Consider the following 26,526-nt stretch of genomic DNA (forward strand, 5'->3'; position numbering starts at 1 on the left):
AAGTGAATCGGTACACCTTACAGATAAATCTGTACACCTTCTAGGAGTGAGTGATTTTAGTTTTACGTCCCTTTTAGCAATATTCCAGCAATATCACGGCGGGGGACACCAGAAATGGGCTTCACACATTATACCCATGTGGGGAGACGAACCCGGGTCTTCGGCGTGACTAGCGAACTTTTTAACCACTAGGCTACCCCACCACCCACACCTTATAGGTAAATCTGTACATCTTAAGGGTAAATCTGTACACCTTATGGGTAAATCTGTACACCTTATATGTGAATCTGTACACTTAATAGGTATATCTATATACCTTGTACATAAAAAATCTGCTCACCATATTTGCATATCTGTAAAACTTTAAGGTACATCTGTACAACTTTAAGGTACATCTGTACAACTTTAAGGTACATCTGTACACCATCCAGGTAAATCTGTACACCTTATTGGTAAATGTGCATACCTTATAGATATATCATTTCAAATTTTAGGTTTATCTGTACACCTTATTGGTAAATGTGCATATCTTATAGATATATCATTTCAAATTTTAGGTTAATCTGTACACCTTATTGGTAAATGTGCATATCTTATAGATATATCATTTCAAATTTTAGGTTAATCTGTACACCTTATTGGTAAATGTGCATATCTTATAGATATATCATTTCAAATTTTAGGTTAATCTGTACACCTTATTGGTAAATGTGCATATCTTATAGATATATCATTTCAAATTTTAGGTTAATCTGTACACCTTACAGGTATATCTGTACACTTTGTAGATAGATCTGTTAAAGTCTTTGGTAGATAAATCTGCTCTCCTTTTTTGTTAATGTGGTTGGCGAGCTGTCTAAGGTGCCAGGCTAGAAATCCAGCGAGCTTGGAGGTGTCGGGATCGAGCCCACCTGTGACCAGGTGTAAAAACCTTGGAGTCAATTTTGTGTGAAGATTCTTTCAGTGTTGTCACAACCCCTAGTGTACAGTACACAACCCTGTGCACTTAAAAGAACCCACAAATTCGTTGGTATATGACCAGATGGTGGCCACATGTATACCTGCAAACACCTAGTTGCGGGTACAGCAACGTGCAGTAAACTTGGACAAAGTACTGTGACTATGTGTCCCTGTCCACCCAGCTGTGAATGGGTACCTCGTAAGGATGAGAAAACCGCAACAACTTGGCGTGCCTAGTGGCTGCAAGAGTTGTATACTCCCCAGGGAGTTGAGATAATACGATGTGCCATTGAGTGATCGAGGGAAAAAATATCAGAGCCTTGAGCATGTACTAACTGCTTGGATATGTGCGCTATATAAATATCCTATGATAATAATCTGTACTCCTTATAGGTAAATCTGCCCATCTCATCGGTAGATTTATAAGTAACCCCAGTACACTTAGAATGACAAACATTTCTGAACTTCACAACTTAGCAACCACACATGTGAAGTCATGTCAGTGCAAGGATCCCTGTATAAGTGCATTAGTACACAGGTACTAGACGACCCCGATAAAGATGGAGGATCTTATAGCGATGCATCAATTAGTTCCACACATTAAAATTACATAATTGTCTTGAATGCACAAGTTTGGGGCCTTGCATGAAGAGAGGTTGTTTTTATAACTATGTACTATGGAAGAAGAGCTCAAAATTTTTTAAGTGTCCATGTGCTTATAATGTGAGTGAGTGAGATGAGGTGAGGTGAGGTGAAATGGGGTTTAACGTCGTGCTTGAGAATATTTTGCTCATATGACGACGTGCATGCGTGTGTATGTGTATGTGCGGCTGCTTGTACTAGCCCAGACTTAAGCTGGTTTTATAGTGCTAGCCCACTGAGATACCATGCCGCAGTGAAGCATGAATACCCCACTCAGACACATTATACTGACTCCGAGCTGACCAGTCCTTGTTGTACCCATAAAGGCCGAGCGCCAGGCAGGGACCAAGAAGTACCATATTTTATCGTCTTTTGGTATGACGCAGTCGGGGATCAAACCTGCGACCTTCCGCTCTCCCGGGCGGACACTGTAACCACTACACCACGGAGGCGGTCTGTGAGTGAGTGAGTTTAGTTTTACGCCACACTCAGCAATAGTCCAGCTATATAGCGAGGGCCTGTAAATAATCGAGTCTGGACCAGACAATCCAGTGATCAACAGCATGAGCATCGACTTGTACAATTGGGAACCGATGACGTGTCAACCAAGCCAGCAAGCCTGACCACCCGATCCCGTCAGTCGCCTCTTACGACAAGCATGGGTTACTGAAGGTTCATTCTCACCCGGACCTTCACGGGTCTTATAATGTGAACCAACACTTGAAAAACAGCTGATATTTGTCCCTAAATGTTCCCATTTCTCACTGTACAGTAGGGGCAGTGAATGCTGAATACCCGGGTTCGATTCCCCACATGGATACAATAGCAATAACAATAACACATTTGTAATGCGCTGGTATCCATGCAGTCCATGCTCAAAGCACAGATAGAATGTAACAAATTACACAATTTTAGTTGAAAAGGCTATCCTGAGTAAAAATGTGTTTTTAACTGGGATTTGAAAGTGACAAAGTCAGTACAGGGACCAACAAGTACCATATTTTAACGTCTTTTGGTATGACGCGGTCGGGGATCCTTTCGTATCTGAGACTGTAGTGAATAACTAGTACTAGAAAGAAGTGTGAAAATAATCACAATATTAATCTGATGATGCATATAAAGTTCCATTGAGCCTCATTTCAGTCCAGGTTGTCAAGCCATTGAAACCATGAACAGACAATATTTACAGTGTTTCTAAGGGGATGTGGGAGTTTGGATGTATTATATGTGGAGCTGTATCATGAATGGTATCGTACAGTACTTTGAAAGTATTGTCATTGAAGTGTAAAATGTTCTACTGAACGGATCACCAGGTTCATGGGAACGTATGTATTAAATGTTATCCTTTGTCTGTCTGTCTGTCTGTCTGTCTGTCTGTCTGTCTGTCTGTCTGTCTGTCTGTCCATGTGTCTGTCTGTGTGTCTGTCCATGTGTCTGTCTGTCTGTCTGTGTCTGTCCATGTGTCTGTGTGTCTGTCCATGTGTCTGTCCATGTGTCTGTGTGTCTGCCTGTCTGTCTGTCTGTCTGTCCATGTGTCTGTGTGTTTGTCCATGTGTCTGTCTGTCCATGTGTCTGTCTGTCCATGTGTCTGCCTGTCTGTCTGTGTGTGTGTCTGTCCATGTGTCTGTCTGTCTGTCTGTCTGTCTGTCTGTCTGTCTGTCTGTCTGCCTGTCTGTCCGTCTGTCGACCTCTGAAGATCCAGGTTAGAATTGGTCATGCTTGTCATAAGAGGGATCGGGTGGTCAGGCTTGCTGACTTGGCTGACACAGGGCATTGTGTCCCAAGTGCGTAGATCGATGCTCATGCTGTTGCTCAGTCCTTTTATTACCATCTTCACCATGCTTCTGGTTGGAACTCAAAGTTCCATCAATGGTATGACCGAGAACAAACAGAGGGCATCATGCAAAATGACAATTAGAAAATTCTTTGGAATGGCCATTACCTGACCTTGACCTTTTTCGAAAATCGAATATATTTGTACCATTGAAATTTTTGTCACTTTTGACATTTCTGTGATTGGCAAGATTAAAAAAACATGGCAAATATGCGGACCTTGCTTTTGAAATGTCTTGCATCCCAGGTACACTATCATCAGGCTCCCCATTGCTCTCGGGGCCCTTGGTTTGGTACTTCTTGATGACAAGACTGCACATTTGGTGAGTGTACAAATTCTCGGAAAAGTTCTTGATGAGTTCGACTAAGCAGTGCTACCTGGAGACGTCCCATTAGCTGGTGTGGCTGTGTGTAAAGGAGGGCAAAAGCTTATCTAGTTTAACTGTGCCAGGGTCACCTGAACCCTCTTCACTCCATTTATATAAACTAGTGTTCAAAAGAAACTATACACCACAAAATATTACATAAAAATTCACAAAAATAAGAATGAAGTGGTAAAACCATACAGAGTTATGTCACACATGTCCAGACCCTTCCTTTCCGGGATCAAGCGGCGAAACAAGTTAACAAATCGCATTACATCGCAAAAAATCCAAAATGACTTTGTATGAAATAAAATTATATATTTGCTGTAAAATTGAATATTCTATTGATATTAAACAGATGTTCATATATGTATGCTTTTGTTTTCTTATCAAGTTTGGTCAAATACACTGTATACTTTATTTTGAGCGCTAGTTTATTTTAGTCTGTAAATAATAATGATAAGAATAAAATATAAGAAGAACAACAATGTCAACAACAATAAAAACACATCAACAGTAGACATCAGTCTGCAAAATCACAAACAGTATCTGAAGTGAGTTGAAACTGGTGTCGACTAGATCTGTCTGGATGTGATAATCGTGAAAATAATAATAATAAGACGCTGTAGGGTTGTGACTACCAGTTGAGATGCTCTCAACCATCAACAAATATATTCTTGAGGCCATTGTGGTTTTACAGAGCATTAAATTTGAAAGTCAGAAGACATATCATCTTGCATTTAGTCATTCAGAATTTCATTTACATACATTTTAATTGGTATAATATTTCTGAGTCCCTGTTCATTTAGTGCTTTTGTTAGTTGTGAAATAAATAAAACAAGATAATGCAGGCTACAGCTTGAATATAGAAAATAGGTCAGAGTTTTGATTGTGTGTACTTTAACTCATCCTACTGGTTACTGCAATGACAATTGCAAACAAGAAGAGCGCTCTTAACTAACTTGGATCTAGGGGACTTATAAATCTTGCCAAAGAGTTTTTGATGTTTTATATTTTACCCAACAATATGTCAGCTGTATCACATTTTTGGAAAAAAATTGGACTTTCTGATTTGAAAATTGTTGTGTTTGGTGTGTTTTGAGTTTTTGCAATTCCATTTTCAAAGTAGTTAAGTTTCTTTTTATCTTCAGTCTAGATGTTGTGAACAGGGCACGGTACCCATGTTGTTGGGGAATGTTGAGGCAGCCATTGACACACAACCAGGTTGCAGAGACTACAAAATATGACCAGTTCTATCCAGTTAGACAACAAGCATCAGTTGCTGGAGCCAGTTACATCTGGACACTCCATGATCAAACTTGGAGATTAGGTCAGTGTCTCTCTGGTCAGTTTCTGGATGGTTCCACTCTTTGCATAATGGGGGCGGTGGGGTAGCTTAGTAGCTGAAGTGTTAGCTCGTCATGATGAAGATCTGGGTTTGATTCTCCAGATGTATCAACATGGGTGAAGATAATTTCCAGTGTAGACCATTTGTTAGAGTGTTGTTAAAAGAACCATAAAACTAAACTCACACTGTCTCTCCCTCTGTTTCTCCCTCCTTCTGCTCCTCCCTCACTCACTCACTGACTCATTCACTCACCAAGACACCCACTTACTCATTCACCCGCCACCCACCCACCCACCCACTCACTCACTCACTACCTCACTCACCTCACCCACCCACTCACTCACTCAATTTGCATAATACTGGGGCTCTTTGGCTCAGTGTTGGGATTGGTACAGGAACCTTACAGATGAGCATTTTATATATTTTCAGTAATCACCTTTTTGTGCCCAAATACTTGAAACTGATTCTACTCAGCCTTTTACATTTTAACAATGTATATACCAGTTCATACAAATATACAAACAAAAACATCTTTAATCATTACCGCATTTTTAAAGTGATGCGTCTAACATGAATTTATTTGATATTTTGTACACACTAATAAACATGCATTTCAAAGTACTCACTGAAGGCAAGTAAATGACCCTAGCACACTTACACTGACGAGATTATTGTCAGGGTAGGGAAGTTCAGATCACGTCTATCAACGACCTGCTGTAAATAACCATGAAATTAGCCATCCTTAGTTTCTGGGTAAACATTATCAAACCAACGTAGCTCACCTTGGTGATTGGTCCAGGCAATTACTGTCAACATCACACGTACATCACAGTCTAGCCAAGCCAATGTATTGTGGTATGTTCACTGTAGACATGATGCTTTTCTTGCACTTGTACATGAAATCTCCATGCATGCATTCATTCAATGATGTTGATATATTTTTGCATGATGACATCAAGTAGCTAGTTAACTTTTTCTTACCGAAACTTCCATTTATTCTGATGAAGATAAACTTTGATCGATGATGTTACTATGGTAACTAGTTATTAAACAAGCATTTAGATGTGTTTTTGTTTATTTGTTGCTTAATGTCACATATGGATTCAGCCAAATCAATTCTGTACCGAACAATCCAGTGATTGACCCTGTGAACTAGAGATGTAATGATTCATGGATTTAGTGAATCAAACCATATCCTTTCGAGAATCAATTTGTTATTGGTGATCAATTTTTTTATGAATTTTCCAAAAGAAGTGGGGTTTTTTACATGAATTTGTGTGTTATTTATCAAGGCAAGATATGCAAAATGTAATATACTCATGCCAATAATTGTTGTCACCCCCTTCAATTTTTTTTATTGAGAGGGGTGTGCCAGGGGTTGGGTGGGGGGGGTGACAACCATTATTGGCATGAGTATATAATCCAAGCCAGGCAATATAACAATCAACACTCTTATGCATTAAATTTGACAGTAATGTGGTCCTTTTTTTTCATTTTTCAAAATTTAGTGCAGCCTTGGCTATGAAACAAAGAAGTAGATATGGCCTGGCCTCATATGTTATACTCAATGCCAGAAGAAACGCAAAATTTATCAATATCTACTGTGATGTAAATCCACAGTGTTGAATAGGTTTCTGATAAGTAATGGATTCCGTGAATACTTTTTATCATGGCAAAAGAAAAATGTTTACTACAAACACAGCATATGTGACGTCACACATCACTAATATGTGAATTCAGTGGTTTTCATTTTGCCCCTACAGAGATACCGGTAGATCGTGAAGTTAAAATTGCATTCTTTTCATGATGTTCTTGCTCTTACGATGCTACTGAAGGAACGGATACTGCTTAACGTCTGCATTCACATTCTCATGCAACAGTGAGCATGCAACGCTTAAGTGCTAAGAAACGTCAGAGAGCAATAGGAAATATTGGAAGGTTGGAGTATTTAAGTCACGTCACTAGGCATTATGGAAGACATCAGTCCACCATCTACAGACAAAGTCGTGAAGGTGGCTCCGCATCTCTCACAGAAGCCAATTTGTTTGTGTCAACAAAGACACTCAGATTTTTGGGGAAATCATACAGACAAATTGACAAATCTGAAACTTTAAAAAAATATATGAAAGAACTCCTTCTACCTCTTTCAGAGTACCTCTGCATCAATTGTGTTGCCAAGTTTAAACGGTTAGATAATTTAAGAAGCGAAAGTGTGTTGTGATTGGTTCGCTCAACTTCCCAGCATAGACACCTGATTGGATAAAAAGCCAGCAAAGGGAGGTAATATAATCATCGGGCCAAGCCGTGGTCATCATGCATCCAGGGTATATTGAAGAGTGACTCGTAACGTATATCCTGGAGATTATTGAGGATGCTGTGTATTATGCTAGTTATGAATTAAATATGCTAATAAAGTACAGAACAATCCATTGTCATTATGTATTAACAGGTTACAGGGTTAATGTTGAATAAATGGATACTGTAAGCACTAATATCCCTTAGATAGGTTAACAGATTACTGAACCAAAAAAAATAGTTTCACAAAGATAAGTTAACAGCTGCAGGTTACTGGATGAAGGGTGGTTGAAGTAAAGGACACAAGAATCACTAACATCCCTTAGATAGGTTAACAGGTTACTGGATGAAAGGTAGTTGAAGTAAAGGACACAAGAATCTCTAACATCCCTTAGATAGGTATACAGGTTACTGGATGAAAGGTAGTTGAAGTAAAGGACACAAGAATCTCTAACATCCCTTAGATAGGTAGGTTAACAGGTTACTGGATGAAGGATGGTTGAAGTAAAGGACACAAGAATCACTAACATCCCTTAGATAGGTAAACAGGTTACTGGATGAAGGATGGTTGAAGTAAAGGACACAAGAATCTCTAACATCCCTTAGATAGGTTAACAGGTTACTGGATGAAGGATGGTTGAAGTAAAGGACACAAGAATCACTAACATCCCTTAGATAGGTAAACAGGTTACTGGATGAAGGATGGTTGAAGTAAAGGACACAAGAATCTCTAACATCCCTTAGATAGGTTAACAGGTTACTGGATGAAGGATGGTTGAAGTAAAGGACACAAGAATCACTAACATCCCTTAGATAGGTTAACAGGTTACTGGATGAAGGATGGTTGAAGTAAAGGACACAAGAATCACTAACATCCCTTAGATAGGTAAACAGGTTACTGGATGAAGGATGGTTGAAGTAAAGGACACAAGAATCTCTAACATCCCTTAGATAGGTTAACAGGTTACTGGATGAAGGATGGTTGAAGTAAAGGACACAAGAATCTCTAACATCCCTTAGATAGGTAAACAGGTTACTGGATGAAGGATGGTTGAAGTAAAGGACACAAGAATCTCTAACATCCCTTAGATAGGTAAACAGGTTACTGGATGAAGGATGGTTGAAGTAAAGGACACAAGAATCTCTAACATCCCTTAGATAGGTAAACAGGTTACTGGATGAAGGATGGTTGAAGTAAAGGACACAAGAATCACTAACATCCCTTAGATAGGTAAACAGGTTACTGGATGAAGGATGGTTGAAGTAAAGGACACAAGAATCTCTAACATCCCTTAGATAGGTAAACAGGTTACTGGATGAAGGATGGTTGAAGTAAAGGACACAAGAATCTCTAACATCCCTTAGATAGGTAAACAGGTTACTGGATGAAGGATGGTTGAAGTAAAGGACACAAGAATCTCTAACATCCCTTAGATAGGTAAACAGGTTACTGGATGAAGGATGGTTGAAGTAAAGGACACAAGAATCTCTAACATCCCTTAGATAGGTTAACAGGTTACTCAATGAAGGATGGTTGAAGTAAAGGACACAAGAATCTCTAACATCCCTTAGATAGGTAAACAGGTTACTGGATGAAGGATGGTTGAAGTAAAGGACACAAGAATCACTAACATCCCTTAGATAGGTTAACAGGTTACTGGATGAAGGATGGTTGAAGTAAAGGACACAAGAATCTCTAACATCCCTTAGATAGGTAAACAGGTTACTGGATGAAGGATGGTTGAAGTAAAGGACACAAGAATCTCTAACATCCCTTAGATAGGTAAACAGGTTACTGGATGAAGGATGGTTGAAGTAAAGGACACAAGAATCTCTAACATCCCTTAGATAGGTAAACAGTTTACTGGATGAAGGATGGTTGAAGTAGAGGACACAAGAATCTCTAACATCCCTTAGATAGGTTAACTGGTTACTGGATGAAGGATGGTTGAAGTAAAGGACACAAGTATCACTAACATCCCTTAGATAGGTTAACTGGTTACTGGATGAAGGATGGTTGAAGTAAAGGACACAAGAATCTCTAACATCCCTTAGATAGGTAAACAGGTTACTGGATGAAGGATGGTTGAAGTAAAGGACACAAGAATCTCTAACATCCCTTAGATAGGTATACAGGTTACTGGATGAAGGGTGGTTGAAGTAAAGGACACAAGAATATCTAACATCCCTTAGATAGGTATACAGGTTACTGGATGAAGGATGGTTGAAGTAAAGGACACAAGAATCACTAACATCCCTTAGATAGGTTAACAGGTTACTCAATGAAGGATGGTTGAAGTAAAGGTCACAAGAATCTCTAACATCCCTTAGATAGGTATACAGGTTACTGGATGAAGGATGGTTGAAGTAAAGGACACAAGAATCACTAATATCCCTTAGATAGGTTAACAGGTTACTGGATGAAGGATGGTTGAAGTAAAGGACACAAGAATCTCTAACACCCCTTAGATAGGTAAACAGGTTACTGGATGAAGGATAGTTGAAGTAAAGGACACAAGAATCTCTAACATCCCTTAGATAGGTAAACAGGTTACTGGATGAAGGATGGTTGAAGTAAAGGACACAAGAATCTCTAACATCCCTTAGATAGGTAAACAGGTTACTGGATGAAGGATGGTTGAAGTAAAGGACACAAGAATCTCTAATATCCCTTAGATAGGTTAACAGTTTACAGAATGAATGATGGTTGAAGTAAAGGACACAAGAATCCCTAACATCCCTTAGATAGGTAAACAGGTTACTGGATGAAGGATGGTTGAAGTAAAGGACACAAGAATCACTAACATCCCTTAGATAGGTAAACAGGTTACTGGATGAAGGATGGTTGAAGTAAAGGTCACAAGAATCTCTAACATCCCTTAGATAGGTATACAGGTTACTGGATGAAGGATGGTTGAAGTAAAGGACACAAGAATCACTAATATCCCTTAGATAGGTTAACAGGTTACTGGATGAAGGATGGTTGAAGTAAAGGACACAAGAATCTCTAACACCCCTTAGATAGGTAAACAGGTTACTGGATGAAGGATAGTTGAAGTAAAGGACACAAGAATCTCTAACATCCCTTAGATAGGTAAACAGGTTACTGGATGAAGGATGGTTGAAGTAAAGGACACAAGAATCTCTAACATCCCTTAGATAGGTAAACAGGTTACTGGATGAAGGATGGTTGAGGTAAAGGACACAAGAATCACTAATATTCCTTAGATAGGTTAACAGTTTACAGAATGAATGATGGTTGAAGTAAAGGACACAAGAATCCCTAACATCCCTTAGATAGGTAAACAGGTTACTGGATGAAGGATGGTTGAAGTAAAGGACACAAGAATCACTAACATCCCTTAGATAGGTAAACAGGTTACTGGATGAAGGATGGTTGAAGTAAAGGACACAAGAATCTCTAACATCCCTTAGATAGGTAAACAGGTTACTGGATGAAGAATGGTTGAAGTAAAGGACACAAGAATCTCTAACATCCCTTAGATAGGTTAACAGTTTACAGAATGAAGGATGGTTGAAGTAAAGGACACAAGAATCCCTAACATCCCTTAGATAGGTTAACAGGTTACTGGATGAAGGATGGTTGAAGTAAAGGACACAAGAATCTCTAACATCCCTGAGAGAGGTTAACAGTTTACAGAATGAAGGATGGTTGAAGTAAAGGACACAAGAATCACTAACATCCCTTAGATAGGTTAACAGGTTACTGGATGAAGGATGGTTGTAGTAAAGGACACAAGAATCCCTAACATCCCTTAGATAGGTAAACAGGTTACTGGATGAAGGATGGTTGAAGTAAAGGACACAAGAATCTCTAACATCCCTGAGAGAGGTTAACAGTTTACAGAATGAAGGATGGTTGAAGTAAAGGACACAGGAATCTCTAACACCCCTTAGATAGGTAAACAGGTTATTGAATGAAGGATGGTTGAAGTAAAGGACACAAGAATCACTAATATCCCTTACATAGGTAAACAGGTTACTGGATGAAGAATGGTTGAAGTAAAGGACACAAGAATATCTAACATCCCTTAGATAGGTAAACAGGTTACTGGATGAAGGATGGTTGAAGTAAAGGACACAAGAATCACTAATATCCATTAGATAGGTTAACAGTTTACAGAATGAATGATGGTTGAAGTAAAGGACACAAGAATCCCTAACATCCCTTAGATAGGTAAACAGGTTACTGGATGAAGGATGGTTGAAGTAAAGGACACAAGAATCACTAACATCCCTTAGATAGGTAAACAGGTTACTGGATGAAGGATGGTTGAAGTAAAGGACACAAGAATCTCTAACATCCCTTAGATAGGTAAACAGGTTACTGGATGAAGGATGATTGAAGTAAAGGACACAAGAATCTATAACATCCCTTAGATAGGTTAACAGTTTACAGAATGAAGGATGGTTGAAGTAAAGGACACAAGAATCCCTAACATCCCTTAGATAGGTAAACAGGTTACTGGATGAAGGATGGTTGAAGTAAAGGACACAAGAATCTCTAACATCCCTGAGAGAGGTTAACAGTTTACAGAATGAAGGATGGTTGAAGTAAAGGACACAAGAATCACTAACATCCCTTAGATAGGTTAACAGGTTACTGGATGAAGGATGGTTGTAGTAAAGGACACAAGAATCCCTAACATCCCTTAGATAGGTAAACAGGTTACTGGATGAAGGATGGTTGTAGTAAAGGACACAAGAATCACTAACATCCCTTAGATAGGTAAACAGGTTACTGGATGAAGAATGGTTGAAGTAAAGGACACAAGAATCTCTAACATCCCTTAGATAGGTAAACAGGTTACTGGATGAAGGATGGTTGAAGTAAAGGACACAAGAATCTCTAACATCCCTTAGATAGGTAAACAGGTTACTGGATGAAGGATGGTTGAAGTAAAGGACACAAGAATCTCTAACATCCCTTAGATAGGTTAACAGGTTACTGGATGAAGAATGGTTACTTGATGAAAAGTAGTTGAAGTAAAGGACACAGGAATCTCTAACACCCCTTAGATAGGTAAACAGGTTATTGAATGAGGGATGGTTGAAGTAAAGCACACAAGAATCACTAATATCCCTTACATAGGTAAACAGGTTACTGGATGAAGAATGGTTGAAGTAAAGGACACAAGAATCTCTAACATCCCTTAGATAGGTTAACAGGTTACTGGATGAAGGATGGTTGAAGTAAAGGTCACAAGAATCTCTAACATCCCTAAGATAGGTTAACAGGTTACTGGATGAAGAATGGTTGAAGTAAAGGACACAAGAATCTCTTACATCCCTTAGATAGGTAAACAGGTTACTGGATGAAGGATGGTTGAAGTAAAGGACACAAGAATCTCTTACATCCCTTAGATAGGTTAACAGGTTACTGGATGAAGAATGGTTGAAGTAAAGGACACAAGAATCACTAACATCCCTTAGATAGGTAAACAGGTTACTGGATGAAGAATGGTTGAAGTAAAGGACACAAGAATCTCTAACATCCCTTAGATAGGTAAACAGGTTACTGGATGAAGGATGGTTGAAGTAAAGGACACAAGAATCTCTAACATCCCTTAGATAGGTTAACAGTTTACAGAATGAAGGATGGTTGAAGTAAAGGACACAAGAATCCCTAACATCCCTTAGATAGGTAAACAGGTTACTGGATGAAGGATGGTTGAAGTAAAGGACACAAGAATCTCTAACATCCCTGAGAGAGGTTAACAGTTTACAGAATGAAGGATGGTTGAAGTAAAGGACACAAGAATCACTAACATCCCTTAGATAGGTGACCCGTGAAGATCCGGGGTAGAATAGGTCTTCAGCAACCCATGTGCTTGCCATAAAAAGGCGACTATCTTGTCGTAAGAGGCGACTAACGGGATCGGGTGGTCAGTTTCGCTGACTTGGTTGACACATGTCATCGGTTCCAAATTGCGCAGATCGATGCTCATGCTGTTGATCACTGGATTGTCTGGTCCAGACTCGATTATTTACAGACCGCCGCCATATAGCTGGAATATTGCTGAGTGCGGCGTAAAACTCAACTCACTCACTCACTCACCCTTAGATAGGTTAACAGGTTACTGGATGAAGGATGGTTGTAGTAAAGGACACAAGAATCCCTAACATCCCTTAGATAGGTAAACAGGTTACTGGATGAAGGATGGTTGAAGTAAAGGACACAAGAATCTCTAACATCCCTGAGAGAGGTTAACAGTTTACAGAATGAAGGATGGTTGAAGTAAAGGACACAGGAATCTCTAACACCCCTTAGATAGGTAAACAGGTTACTGAATGAAGGATGGTTGTAGTAAAGGACACAAGAATCTCTAACATCCCTTAGATAGGTTAACAGGTTACTGGATGAAGAATGGTTACTTGATGACAAGTAGTTGAAGTAAAGGACACAGGAATCTCTAACACCCCTTAGATAGGTAAACAGGTTATTGAATGAAGGATGGTTGAAGTAAAGGACACAAGAATCACTAATATCCCTTACATAGGTAAACAGGTTACTGGATGAAGAATGGTTGAAGTAAAGGACACAAGAATCTCTAACATCCCTTAGATAGGTTAACAGGTTACTGGATGAAGAATGGTTACTTGATGAAAAGTAGTTGAAGTAAAGGACACAGGAATCTCTAACATCCCTTAGATAGGTAAACAGGTTACTGGATGAAGGATGGTTGAAGTAAAGGACACAAGAATCACTAACATCCCTTAGATAGGTAAACAGGTTACTGGATGAAGGATGGTTGAAGTAAAGGACACAAGAATCTCTTACATCCCTTAGATAGGTAAACAGGTTACTGGATGAAGGATGGTTGAAGTAAAGGACACAAGAATCTCTAACATCCCTTAGATAGGTAAACAGGTTACTGGATGAAGAATGGTTGAAGTAAAGGACACAAAAATCTCTAGCATCCCTTAGGTTAACAGTTTACTGGATGAAGGATGGTTGAAGTAAAGGACACAAGAATCTCTAACATCCCTTAGATAGGTTAACAGGTTACTGAATGAAGAATGGTTGAAGTAAAGGACACAAGAATCTCTAACATCCCTTAGATAGGTAAACAGGTTACTGGATGAAGAATGGTTGAAGTAAAGGACACAAGAATCTCTAAGATCCCTTAGGTTAACAGGTTACTGGATGAAGGATGGTTGAAGTAAAGGACACAAGAATCTCTAACATCCCTTAGATAGGTAAACAGGTTACTGGATGAAGGATGGTTGAAGTAAAGGACACAAGTATCACTAACATCCCTTATATAGGTTAACAGGTTACTGGATGAAGGATGGTTGAAGTAAAGGACACAAGAATCTCTAACATCCCTTAGATAGGTATACAGGTTACTGGATGAAGGATGGTTGAAGTAAAGGACACAAGAATCTCTAACATCCCTTAGATAGGTAAACAGGTTATTGAATGAAGGATGGTTGAAGTAAAGGACACAAGAATCTCTAACATCCCTTAGATAGGTTAACAGGTTATTGAATGAAGGATGGTTGAAGTAAAGGACACAAGAATCTCTAACATCCCTTAGATAGGTAAACAGGTTACTGGATGAAGGATGGTTGAAGTAAAGGACACAAGAATCTCTAACATCCCTTAGATAGGTTAACAGGTTACTGGATGAAAGGTAGTTGCAGTAAGGGACACAAGAATCACTAGCATCAGTCAATAAAGCTTCTAGATGTTTATGTTACCAAAATCCTGGTTCAATATACTTTTATATTTAGTTTTTTAAAGCAGGCATGAGAAACTGAATAGATGTCCTTGAGAAGGTTTCATGTCAATGAAGGCAGGATTGAATTAATGCGTCTTAAAAATTCCCCTGAAAATAGGAATTGTTTTCTAAAAGTAACAAAATGTAATTTAAAATGGTATCTGATGGTATTGCTGTTGCGTCCGATTCAAAGAGAGTATGGTCTTCAGAAGTGAAAACAGGTTCCATCTTGTTGTGTTTCATCAGAGACCATATAATAATTATATGGTCTCTGGTTTCATCATAGTGTTTATGTATTTACTTGTTGAAGATGCAGAACACAAAAATTATATTAGAGTTAATTTAAGGGTATCTTTTAAAATATCATTACTGATTAATTATAGTCGTATAAACTGAATCAGGTATTCTTGATTTCTTTTGAGTAGTGTATAAAATATTTCATTTTGTTCCATGTTTATTGTAATTACAGCAATACAACCCTTGTTACGAATAATTAAACAAATACAGCATGTCAGAAACATAAATGTAACAGAACTTTGTAAAGTTAAGTGTTTCTTAATGTTCTGATTTACAAAACCTTTGCCTGTAGAAAGGTAAAATATGTTCATTAACAACTAACACGGTAGACATTCTTCCCATACCTGAGCGGACATTGTTTGTCAACTTGCAAAACCTTGGTGGAAATAATGTCATAAAAGAGAGGTTTAACACTTGCATCTCATCAAAAAATGACATGACACAAAATGGCCATAATTGTTTCATGTTCATACCTTTGCTAAATTGATGTCAGATTCAATAGTCAAGCAGGAAAATAAATCAGCGTTGCCTCAAGTTGTTAGTTAACCATGCATAACTAAACATGCAGCCATTCCCTTAATTCTCAATAAACCTCTTTGCATTACAAGCCCTTGTCATCAAGGCTACTGGCTTTTCGACTGTTCATTACGGTTGTCAATGAAGTGTATTAAGTAATAATTAGTAATCACATTCTGTTTCCTTCATGACGTACAATATCAACACCGTATCACCCCTGGATTCTGTAAGCCTAACAAGATCTGATTGGCTGGTTGGGCAGTCGGTAATGTGTACGAGGATATAAGTTGTGGGAAATGACTGTTCTCAACATACAAGTCTTACAGCCAAGCCAAGCAGTTGTGTGTGTCCAGTACAAGGCAGTTGGTGCATCTGTTGTTGTTTTGTCTCAATCAGAACGGATTAATTGCCATATTACAGGTACTGTTTCCCATAAGGAATTTTTCAAGTCTATAAAAGTTTGAAGCATTTTTATGTGATTCTACAGAAAGTTCTCTGGGTTTGTTTGAGACATACTCAACATGAGGTGTATTTTAGAGAAGTAGTTTTGTTCGCTTACTTACATTTCTTGAAGGTAAAATTGGGTAATAGGTATTTTTAATTTATTTGTAATTAATTCATATATTTTTTGTACTAAGCTTTCAAATTAAAATGTTTCCATTCGCATGATAGTAACTTTTCTTTTTGATATAGAAGATGCTTAAACTTTTATACATATGCTTCATACAAAGCTTAAGTATATTACACCATAACATCTAACTAATCTTTGCCTTAGTTGTGAACACCTGGTGTTATTGTTTTTCAGTGATCAATTCAAACCATTGTCACCACTGTTTTACCTTTAAGAATCAGTTTCACCAGGTAACCATCACTGATCAATCTCTGGCTTTGAATTCTTTTCAATTTAGCAGCAAACCATGTTTCGTAACGCAATGAAGCGTAAAAGTTCCCTGTCTATTAAAATATCACGAAGTGTTCATCAAATCAAAGAATTCCTCAGCAGAAACAAATTCAAACTGATGTAGCTTTTGTATTATCATCTATCAATTTGACTTTACAATTGGAAAATTTAATCTTGAAAACTTTTCACAAAACATTCAATTGTATTTGGAAGTAAACATTTTCTTTGACATGAAGGTATGTTTAAAAATGAAATAGTTTCATGGAGAAGTTGCTGAAGTTATAAGATCTTCTTGATTTCAAAATGACATAGGTTACCATCAGGCAGATAATTACCAATGTGTCCTTCAATCTGGCATAGAAATTCATTTTGACCATGATCTGTAAAAATGTCCTCCCTCTCTTAATTAGAACATAATTAGCTGTCATGACAACAGTATCATCATCAGCCAAACAACTTAGCAGATTCACAGTGGGTTTTCTGGGTTTGTCAATTCTGGAACAGATGGGTTGCAAGCCTTGTCCATGACATCTTGGCAGTCATTGGCATTTGTGTTTACAGATATGAAAGTGGATAGTTATGTAAGTAAATGATTTTGAAGATATACATTGAAAATACCATAACTTTTTTCAAATTTCATGGATATAAGATTTTAAAATATTCCTAATATGTATCATTACTAATTTACTACTAGTAGTGAACGTTTAAAACCAACTAAAGTGTCTTTCAGAAGTAGACCCCCAAAAGAATTTAAGAAAATATACTTTCCTTTCAACCAACAAATCAGACATTTCACCTTAAGCAGAATAAAGGACACAAAAAATAAAGGCTCAGTCCAACTTAAAATATATTCAACATTGAAATATTAATGTGTACAATGTTTAAACATTACGGTGTGTAGGGTCCATCTTTTGACAAGCAAAACATTCAAAGTAGAACATCATTACGCTTTAAATAAAAGGAGTTTAGAGGGTTTTTTTAGAAGTCACAAATCGCAAAATTGTAGTAGGCATGATAAAAACGTTTCAGTTTGACAGTAATTTTTACTTTCTGGTATCATGTTCACCTTTGCAGTCTTAAGGAAATTAGTTTTTCATAGTAAACCACTACCATTACTTCCCTAAAGACTAAGTGAATGGATGCCTATACTGTGTTAAATGTGTTACACAATCATTAAGTGGGCTTGACATTCTCAAACACTTGTGAATAAAGGAGATTAGTTTGATAATGATAGGATTTGTCAAATAATCCTTTCAAATTGGCTGAGAGCTATGGGATTAATTCAGTCACTGATATAATTTGCAACTGCATGATGTGATTTGTGAAAGCCAGCGGAATGAGTTAAAGGCTTATTACTACCCTAAAGATCTGTTTCAAATTTAGAATTCAAACCTTGTCAGTGAGTACTTGAAAAACATCAACCCTGCTTAAGTATTTATCAGTCGTTTTTTAGATAATTTTCTCATTCATGATATGCAACACGGTTTATTGTTTTCAACTTTTTACTTATTTTTTTAGAATGTGTTTCATCAATTATAAGTGTTTGTTAATGTTTTTGTCAAATTGATGTTTCTTTTAAAATTACACCTTACTCAAATCCACATAATGAATGATCCCTACAGAGATCCCTATAGCAACATAATAGACGATATAGACAGCTATGGTTAAGAAAATGGATTAAATACTCCTGATAAAGTTCATGAACGCCTACATGTTTCATATCACGGACATAAGCCATGTAGAATATTTGGAGCACAATGCACCATAATTCAAGCGCGGATATTTGAGCTGCCCGGAAACTTTTAGACATTCCATATTTTTCAAAAATCCCTGATGAAGTGAACAGCTAAAGGTTGTTGCTCATTTGCTACAAATATTTCACAATCAAAGCACCTAAAAAGTTCAATAATATTTAAACCGATGGCTGTTTGTAAACATACAGTTATTCTGATACGGAAAAACAAAAAACATCAAAGTAAGTATATTACCCATTCTCGTTGGGGTATATCTTTGAAGGGTTCAACTAAATACAACTTAAATCTGTCTCAATGTCTTTTCGGGTTTCAGCCCCTAAACAATAACAAAACACAACCGTCTCAAAATCAAGGCATGAATACGTACATAAAAGTCTCCCCATTGTACGAGGTGCCAATTCAGTGAGACATTTCATCATAGCCAGGCAACGAAGGACATTTACCAATTGTTACAAACCTAATGTGATATTGGAATACACTATTTCCAATATCCTATGTGATTTATGTGTGTTTTCCCAATGCAAAACCTTGATGCTTAAAGTAAATGTTTTTAGATTATTCTGGAGGAAGGTATGTTTTTTCTTTGTCTTGGTGATGCAGGTTGAAATAATCCTCAGAACATATTTACATTAAGTGGAGGAGCTGATTTTTTTAAGCCTTGACCTTTATTGTTTAATTATTGATTTCAGTCTTTATCTGGTAGGTAAAAAGTGTGAATATACTAATTATTAGAAGTTAAGAAACATCTAATTTTTTTATGTGACTGTAGTTACTCTAATGTTTTGTTTTTTTCATATTTACGTAACTGTATGTTTACAAAATAACATCAGTTTATATCATTTAACTAGAGCTTCTATTGTGAAATATTTGTAATGGATGTCCATCAACATTTGACATTTAACTTTCTCAGGGATTTTGTGAAAAATCTGAAATGTTTAAATGTCATAACTGATTAAATATAGCATATTAACAAATCAAATGTTCTTTAACTCTTGAGCAGCATATCTTAGTAGTGTTGACATTATAAGTTTTGACAGATTGTTGTTTGTTTACCTTGTATGATGCAAGGCCCTTGTATAATTGCCCAAAATCTGTCATTGGGAAAAATAGTTTATTATTTAATGTATATTTTGAAAGTTCACATATTTTTACATGTATTCATGAGAAAACAAGGAAATATTTAATTATACTAAATATTTGAGAATATAAGTTCACATCACAGGAATGAGTGAGTGAGCTATCAAATTATTATAAAAATTTTAAACTTCTTGTGAGCATATCTGTGAACAAAATAATTATGAATTAACTCCTAAACATCAACAACTTATGTGTCACAATAACACTGACATAATTAGTTCAACTCCATTTCCGGGAAGAGGCCAAGTGAATCATTCTATAAATACACATGGATGATAAACTCATTACTGACTATTATGCCTCTAATTCCAGCATAAAAAAACAACAATCTGTAGCCAAGAGGGATAAGTAAGTCATAATCCGCTTGTACGGATTAGTAACCATGGTGATTAACCATCCCGTAGTATGTGCTGTGGTGTTGGTCGTAGCCATGGCCCTATAGGGATTGGGTTGTAATCTATATAGGCTGTATGTAATAGGAACACATTGATTTCAAGGCTATCATTTGCCAAGTTGGGTTAAGGAGTGTGTTTCTCTGGAGTACGGTACGTTTGATGGAAAAGCTATATTGGTGATTTACAGGACCTTACGAAACTGCCTGGCAAAGGAATATACGCCCATGTTTGTTGGTGAGTGAGTGAGTGTGGTTTTATTCCGCTTTTAACAATATTCCAGCAATATCACAGGAGGGGACACCAGAAATGGGCTTCACACATTGTACCCATTTGGGGAATCGAACTCGGGTCTTCGGGGTGATAAGCAAACGCTTTAACCACTAGGCTACCAATATATTGGTATTGTATGTTTGTAGGTTGTGTGTTATAGTATTTTGATTGTAGTGGTTGTGGAGACAGCTTTAACCCATGTGACGTATTCTTTGGGTTAGGTTTTGATATGTCGCAAAATCAGTATTTGGATGATAGTGAGCATTTAATGCTGCTTTGAACTGTATTCCACTTATATCACTGCATGTTTAATGAGGGAGGGAAGCCTGGAGTGATGCATGTCTGAGACATTTTAGTTGAATGATAGAGCTGGGTTTATTGTTTATGTATTTTTATAATTCTTCAAATATGACTTTATATTTGTTTTTAGTTTAGTATATTTAGTATTTTTAGTATAGTTCATGCTCATACATATTGCTAGTGAGGTGTTTTTTTGTGGATTTTTGTGGGGGTTGTTTTTTAAATACTTGTTGATATGGTTTTCTTTGTTCTGGGGGTGGTGGGGTAGCCTAATGGTTTGATCATACGTTCGTCACACTAAAGACCCAGGTTCCATTCCCCACATGGGTACAATGAGTGAAGCCCATTTCTGATGTCCCCCGCAGTGATATTGCTGGAATATTGCTGAAAGTGGTGTTAAAGCATACACACTCACTCACGTTGATGTCCTGTTTTGAAATGATCACTAGAAATGAAATCTTAAGTTAAGTCATGTTACATGATAAGTTAACCTGGTACCTGCAGTATGAAGTGAAAGTCCTCCAGTGAAAGTTAATTACACAGTCTGAGGGACATAAAATCAATAAACACACACCATATCACTAACAGCTAGGGACACATGTTGAAGTTATGAAGTATTTTATGTTTTTGATGATAAGCTTATTTTGAGATAGTGTTTAAATGTCAGTGTGCCCTGCTCACTACAAGATTCTTTCTGACTGATGTTTTCTAATGTTTCATATGTTCATATCAATGGAACATTATTTAATTCATTTACAGTGTCTTTACACAATGTAGACAGAAATAAATATTATTTAGACTTAAGCCTTTATAATATAGCTCAAACACTGATCTATGGAATGGGAAAAGCAAATATTAACCAAATTTATAGTTAAAAGTTAAAACTGATAGAGCCATATGATTTTAAATTTTAATTTTAATTTTTTTTATTAACATATAGTTTTGAATGTTTTGCAGTCAAGTAACTGTAAAATGAATAAACATTAAGATACAAGACAGGTAAATATTACAGTTTTCAAAACATCATTTTTTAAATATATTTACAATGGGTGAGTAGTTTTGTGAGCCTTTAATATTACAGTTTTCAAAACATCATTTTTTAAATATATTTACAATGAGTGAGTTTAGTTTTGTGAGCCTTTTTAGCAATATTTCAGCATTATCACCACAGGGACACCAGAAATGGGCTCATTTTACTCATGAGGGGAATCGAACCCAGGTCATCGGCTTGATGACTGAACACTTTAACCACTAGGCTACCACTAGGATGTGTACAGTTTCATAACTATGATATCATATCGATGAGATGATATCATACAGGTAAAGGCTGCGTTCCTTCATGATGGTAACCATCACAAATTACTTCTATTTTTGGATAAGTGAGGATGTTACCATGGTAACATTGTTCTGTCTAGGGTCAGAAGTTGAGTAAATTGGCTTATAAGTGGCCTGGGAACAAACGAAGCAATTAATGATCTATTGAGGTTATTGTTTGCAAGCAGTGTCATACTACATATGTATGTGCTAACAATCTTGGCCTAATTATGAAATTAGTGTCTTTAAGATCGTGTCTATACTATTACTGTAGCCACTCCTGATGCTAAACAGGCTGTCTGAGCAATTTGTTTCAAGTCTCCGCGGACTACTCGGTGTATAAACTTGATCACTTGTAGGATGTGATTCAGTTCCCAGATCACCCTAAATAATACAGCGAAACTTTCTTCATCCCACACACAGGACTAATGACAACACGAACATCAAGGTTTCAGATTAATAAAATAATGGGCAATTTCAGAAAATTGATTGTCATTATAAAGAGACTTCATGAACTGTGATATGCCCCCTAGAAGGAAAAGGGGTTTAATTGTTTATTAGAAGGACAAATATATTTGAATTGGATCAGTTTTCTTTCCTAAACCTAAACTTTAAGTGGACTGTTCTTCAAATGATCGCATCTAGTTCTTTTTGGTAATTAGCAAGAAGAAAATATATAAGAGAATATGTTTCTTATTGAAATAACAAATTGTCAGATTTGATGTGTCCACAATTCTGGACATCTTTAATGGGGAATTTCAGTCACAATGGCTGTTGGGTATGAATCATATCTCAAAGGTCTACAAATAGGGAAAGTATGAATCATATCTCAAAGGTTCATCTTGTAGAGACTTACAATAGGGAAAGTCTGACTCTACTGATTCCACAGTTTTGGAAATAGAAGCAATAAAAGATTGTTTTCCAATTTTCCTATTTAACTGACTCTTTTCATTATTAATGGTTTTGTTTGAATTCTTTTTGCTTTCCCTGAAGTGTTTTGTGATATATGTGTATTCTTTATCTTCAGAAGTTGCATTTGTCTTCTAATACAAACACAAGACAATCAAAATGACCAAGGAAGGTGAAGAAACTGTTGTTGAGCAAGTTGCTGCAGTCCCGGAGGGTGAAGACATCAAGACAGCAGATCCTGTTACTGAGGAAAAACCTACTGATGACACCACCATAGGGGAGACAACTGCTGATGACACAGCCACAGGGGAGACAACTGCTGATGACACAGCCACAGGGGAGACAACTGCTGATGATGCAGCCACAGGGGAGACAACTGCTGAGGCTCAGAAAGATGAGACTGCAGCAGAAGAAAAGACAGCTGACTCAGGTGGAGCTGATGAAGAGACACCAGCTGAAACTACAGAAACCAAAGCTGAGGTAAGCCATGATTAGTAGTGAGTGAGTGAGTTTAGTTTTACGCCACACTCAGCAATATTCCAGCTATATGGCAGTGGTCTGTAAATAATCGAGTCTGGACCAGACATTCCAGTGATCAACAGCATGAGCATCAATCTACGGGATCTATTGGGATACAATGACATATGTGTTAACCAAGTCAGCGAGCCTGACCACCCGATACTGTTAGTTGCCTCTTACGACAAGCATGGGTTACTGAAGATCAATTCTAACCTGGATCTTCATGGGTCGCCATGATTAGTTTCACATTGACACTTATGTGAATTTTTGGGAATACTGAATTGTTCACATAATGAAGTTGATTCATTATTACATTATTGTTTGTTGTTTAACGCTGCACTCAGCAGTTACAAAGCTATATTACTGCAGTTTGTAAATTAGTGAGTCTGGACCAGACAATCCAGTGATTGACATCATGAGTATTGAAATATATGGTACGATGACATACATCAACCAAATCAGCAAGCCTGACCAATGATGATTGTTTTTTAAAGAAAATGATATATCTGTTTGTTTCTCAATAGTATATGATTTGTTCACCTTTCAGGAAACACCTGCACCAGCTGAGGAGAATTCCAGCCCAGCAGACAGTACACCAGCTGCAGAATCTTCAGAGACAAAAGAAGCACCTGACTGTACTGATGGTGAGAAAACAGAAGAAACAGCAGCTGCAACAGAAGAAACACCAGCAACCACAGAAGAAAAATCAGAGGAAGCACCAGCTGCAACAGAAGAAACACCAGCTGCAACAGAAGAAAAATCAGAAGAAACACCAGCTTCTACAGAAGAAACACCAGCTGCAACAGAAGAAACACCAGCTGCAACAGAAGAAACACCAGCTGCAACAGAAGAAACACCAGCTGCAACAGAAGAAACACCAGCATCTACAGAAGAAACACCAGCTGCAACAGAAGAAACACCAGCTGCAACAGAAGAAACACCAGCTACCACAGAAGAAAAATCAGAGGAAGCACCAGCTGCAACGGAAGAAACACCTGCTGCAACTGAAGAAACACCAGCAGCAGAAGAACCAAAAGAGTCATCAGGTGAGACAACTGAAAGTCAAGGAGACACTGCAGAAAAGACAGTTGAAGAGACACCAGCTGCAGCTGAAACTGAAATAACAGAAACGCCAGCAGAAGAAGCTGCAGAAGCAGCTGTAACTGAAACAGCAGCAGAGGCTGCAGCTGCACCTCCAGCAGAATCAGCAGGTGAGGCTGACAGTAAGGAAGAAACAGAACAGACTACAGAGTCATCGCTGACAGACCCTGATGCTGAGAAACAAGCATTCCAGGAACTTGTGGACAAGAATGCTGAACTAAAACAAGATGCCAGCTCTGCGAATGAGGCACAAGAGACTCTCACCAAGTCCATGGATGAGAAGGAGATGGAGATTGAGAAGCTTAAGGCACAACTGCAGAAGGAACAAGAGGAGAAGAAACAGCTGGAGTCTCAAGTGGAAACATTGAAGGAATATGAAGAGTGGGGACAGAATAACGGGGATAAACTGAAGGAAACTCAGAAAAAACTTGTCACATTTGCAAACGATAATGAAGAAAAAGATAAGAAAATTTCTTATCTGGACAAGGAGCTTGCCCTGACCAACTCGAAACTGAAGGTGGCAGAGGAACAGATCAATGCTAAAGGCAACGAGGGAAAGCCTCCCCAGTCCAGGACCTGTTCCATTATGTAACTTCACGAGATCAAAGTATTCTGATGCAAAAAAGGTTTCTGGACATGTTCTGGATACGATCACTTCAAAAGGAACTATGATATTTATTTTGTAATTTATATTCTGAAGAACAATACTTTTCTTCCTTGTTCTTGAAGGAAGTTGAACTGACTATTTCTGTTTTCCGTCAAGGTCAAGGAGAACATTGCTGTGATACCGTCCATGGTCTGTGATGTGTGATGTTTGTGTTGCCTTGTACATTCATCAAGATGTGACTGTAAAGTTCTTCACTTCATCTCACCCTCTGTTTTACCATTGTCAGGGAAAGAAGTAAAGTCAGTATGGTTTCATTTTTATTGTTGCAGTATTTTTCCTTGCTTTCTGTCAAGGTTGAAGTTTCCACTGTTGTGTGGTTTCATTATACGTTACACAGGCTATGGATACGATTGTTGACTTGGCTACGTACTGAATAGCAGAATACTTCAAAGATTGCTTACAAATGAATGAAATATTTACTGCACACAATTCAGTTGAACAGTTGGCATCAGTCATTATTTTCTGAACTGGTTAGGCTTCCAAGTGATAGAAACTTGTTACACATGCTCTGATAAAAATTTCCATCTTGGTAGCATGAAATTGCTTTTGAAGTAAATCTGTTATTGAAAAATAACTTAAGCAAAAGGATATCACTCTTTTGTTCAATAGAGAATAAGGCAATTTTTGATGAAACAAAAGTTCTTAATTTGAACAGATTGATATACATCAATGTTCTTTAACTCATTTCCATTCTTGACAAAAGAATGGAGGATTATACAATGAAAACGTTGATCTATGCTAGTGTCATGATTCAAGATGACTATAACAGCTATAGATTATATTCACAAGCCCTGCATCAGAGGTCATGGTCAAGGTCAAACTCTTATCTGGATGAACATCTTGACATACTTTGTTCTTGATGGACATGAGGACATGCTCTGTCCTAGATGAACATCTTGAACACTGTTTTTGAGGGACATCATATACAATTTGTCTTTGACAGACATCCTGACAAACAGTGTTCTTGAGGGACATCTTGACAAATTCTTGATTGACAAAATATGAAGGTCACAAATTTGAGGAGGCTCCAATCATTAATTGGTGTATTTTGTTGCAATTGGTGAACAAAACAGATTCAAACAACAAAACATGTTCCCATTCTGGCTGTGTTACAGGAACATACAAAGACATAGGACTATTAACGGATGATGATGATGATGATGATGATAATTAAGCTACATGTGTCATAAAATGTGTCTGACACTGTTACAGAGAGAAACATCCCTGCACTGTTGCCAGATATATCATGTATATCTTA

General features: G+C 37.5%; 1 protein-coding gene across 4 annotated transcripts; it reads left to right on the forward strand.

The window, feature by feature from the left end:
- Positions 1–16,296: 16,296 nt before the first annotated feature.
- Positions 16,297–25,853, forward strand: LOC124276551 (surface protein-like). 4 transcript variants are annotated; one of them, XM_046712193.1, is made up of 4 exons: positions 16,297–16,421; positions 23,100–23,461; positions 24,048–24,259; positions 24,398–25,853. In XM_046712193.1, exons 2-4 carry the CDS (start codon positions 23,141–23,143, stop codon positions 25,191–25,193), a joined length of 1,329 nt encoding a protein of 442 aa, XP_046568149.1. In that variant the 5' UTR covers positions 16,297–16,421; positions 23,100–23,140; the 3' UTR covers positions 25,194–25,853. The 4 variants fall into 4 exon arrangements, with proteins under 4 accessions (XP_046568149.1, XP_046568148.1, XP_046568150.1 ...); XM_046712192.1 differs by having other exon boundaries at positions 16,298–16,421; positions 24,048–24,381; positions 24,412–25,853; XM_046712194.1 differs by having other exon boundaries at positions 16,298–16,421; positions 24,048–24,281; positions 24,429–25,853.
- Positions 25,854–26,526: the final 673 nt, after the last annotated feature.

This window comes from Haliotis rubra, unplaced genomic scaffold (genome assembly GCF_003918875.1).
Source record: "Haliotis rubra isolate DU_JTF1 unplaced genomic scaffold, ASM391887v1 Scf21, whole genome shotgun sequence".
In the NCBI taxonomy this organism is placed as follows: Eukaryota; Metazoa; Mollusca; class Gastropoda; order Lepetellida; family Haliotidae; genus Haliotis; species Haliotis rubra.

What these genes read in the sequence shown, in the direction of transcription:
- LOC124276551 (XM_046712192.1), top strand. Translation starts at nt 23,141, where the DNA reads ATGACCAAGGAAGGTGAAGAAACTGTTGTTGAGCAAGTTGCTGCAGTC. An exon ending in CTACAGAAACCAAAGCTGAG is followed by an intron (nt 23,462 to 24,047) that starts GTAAGCCATGAT and finishes TTCACCTTTCAG; the next exon opens with GAAACACCTGCACCAGCTGA. An exon ending in TGCAACAGAAGAAACACCAG is followed by an intron (nt 24,382 to 24,411) that starts CATCTACAGAAG and finishes CAGCTGCAACAG; the next exon opens with AAGAAACACCAGCTGCAACA.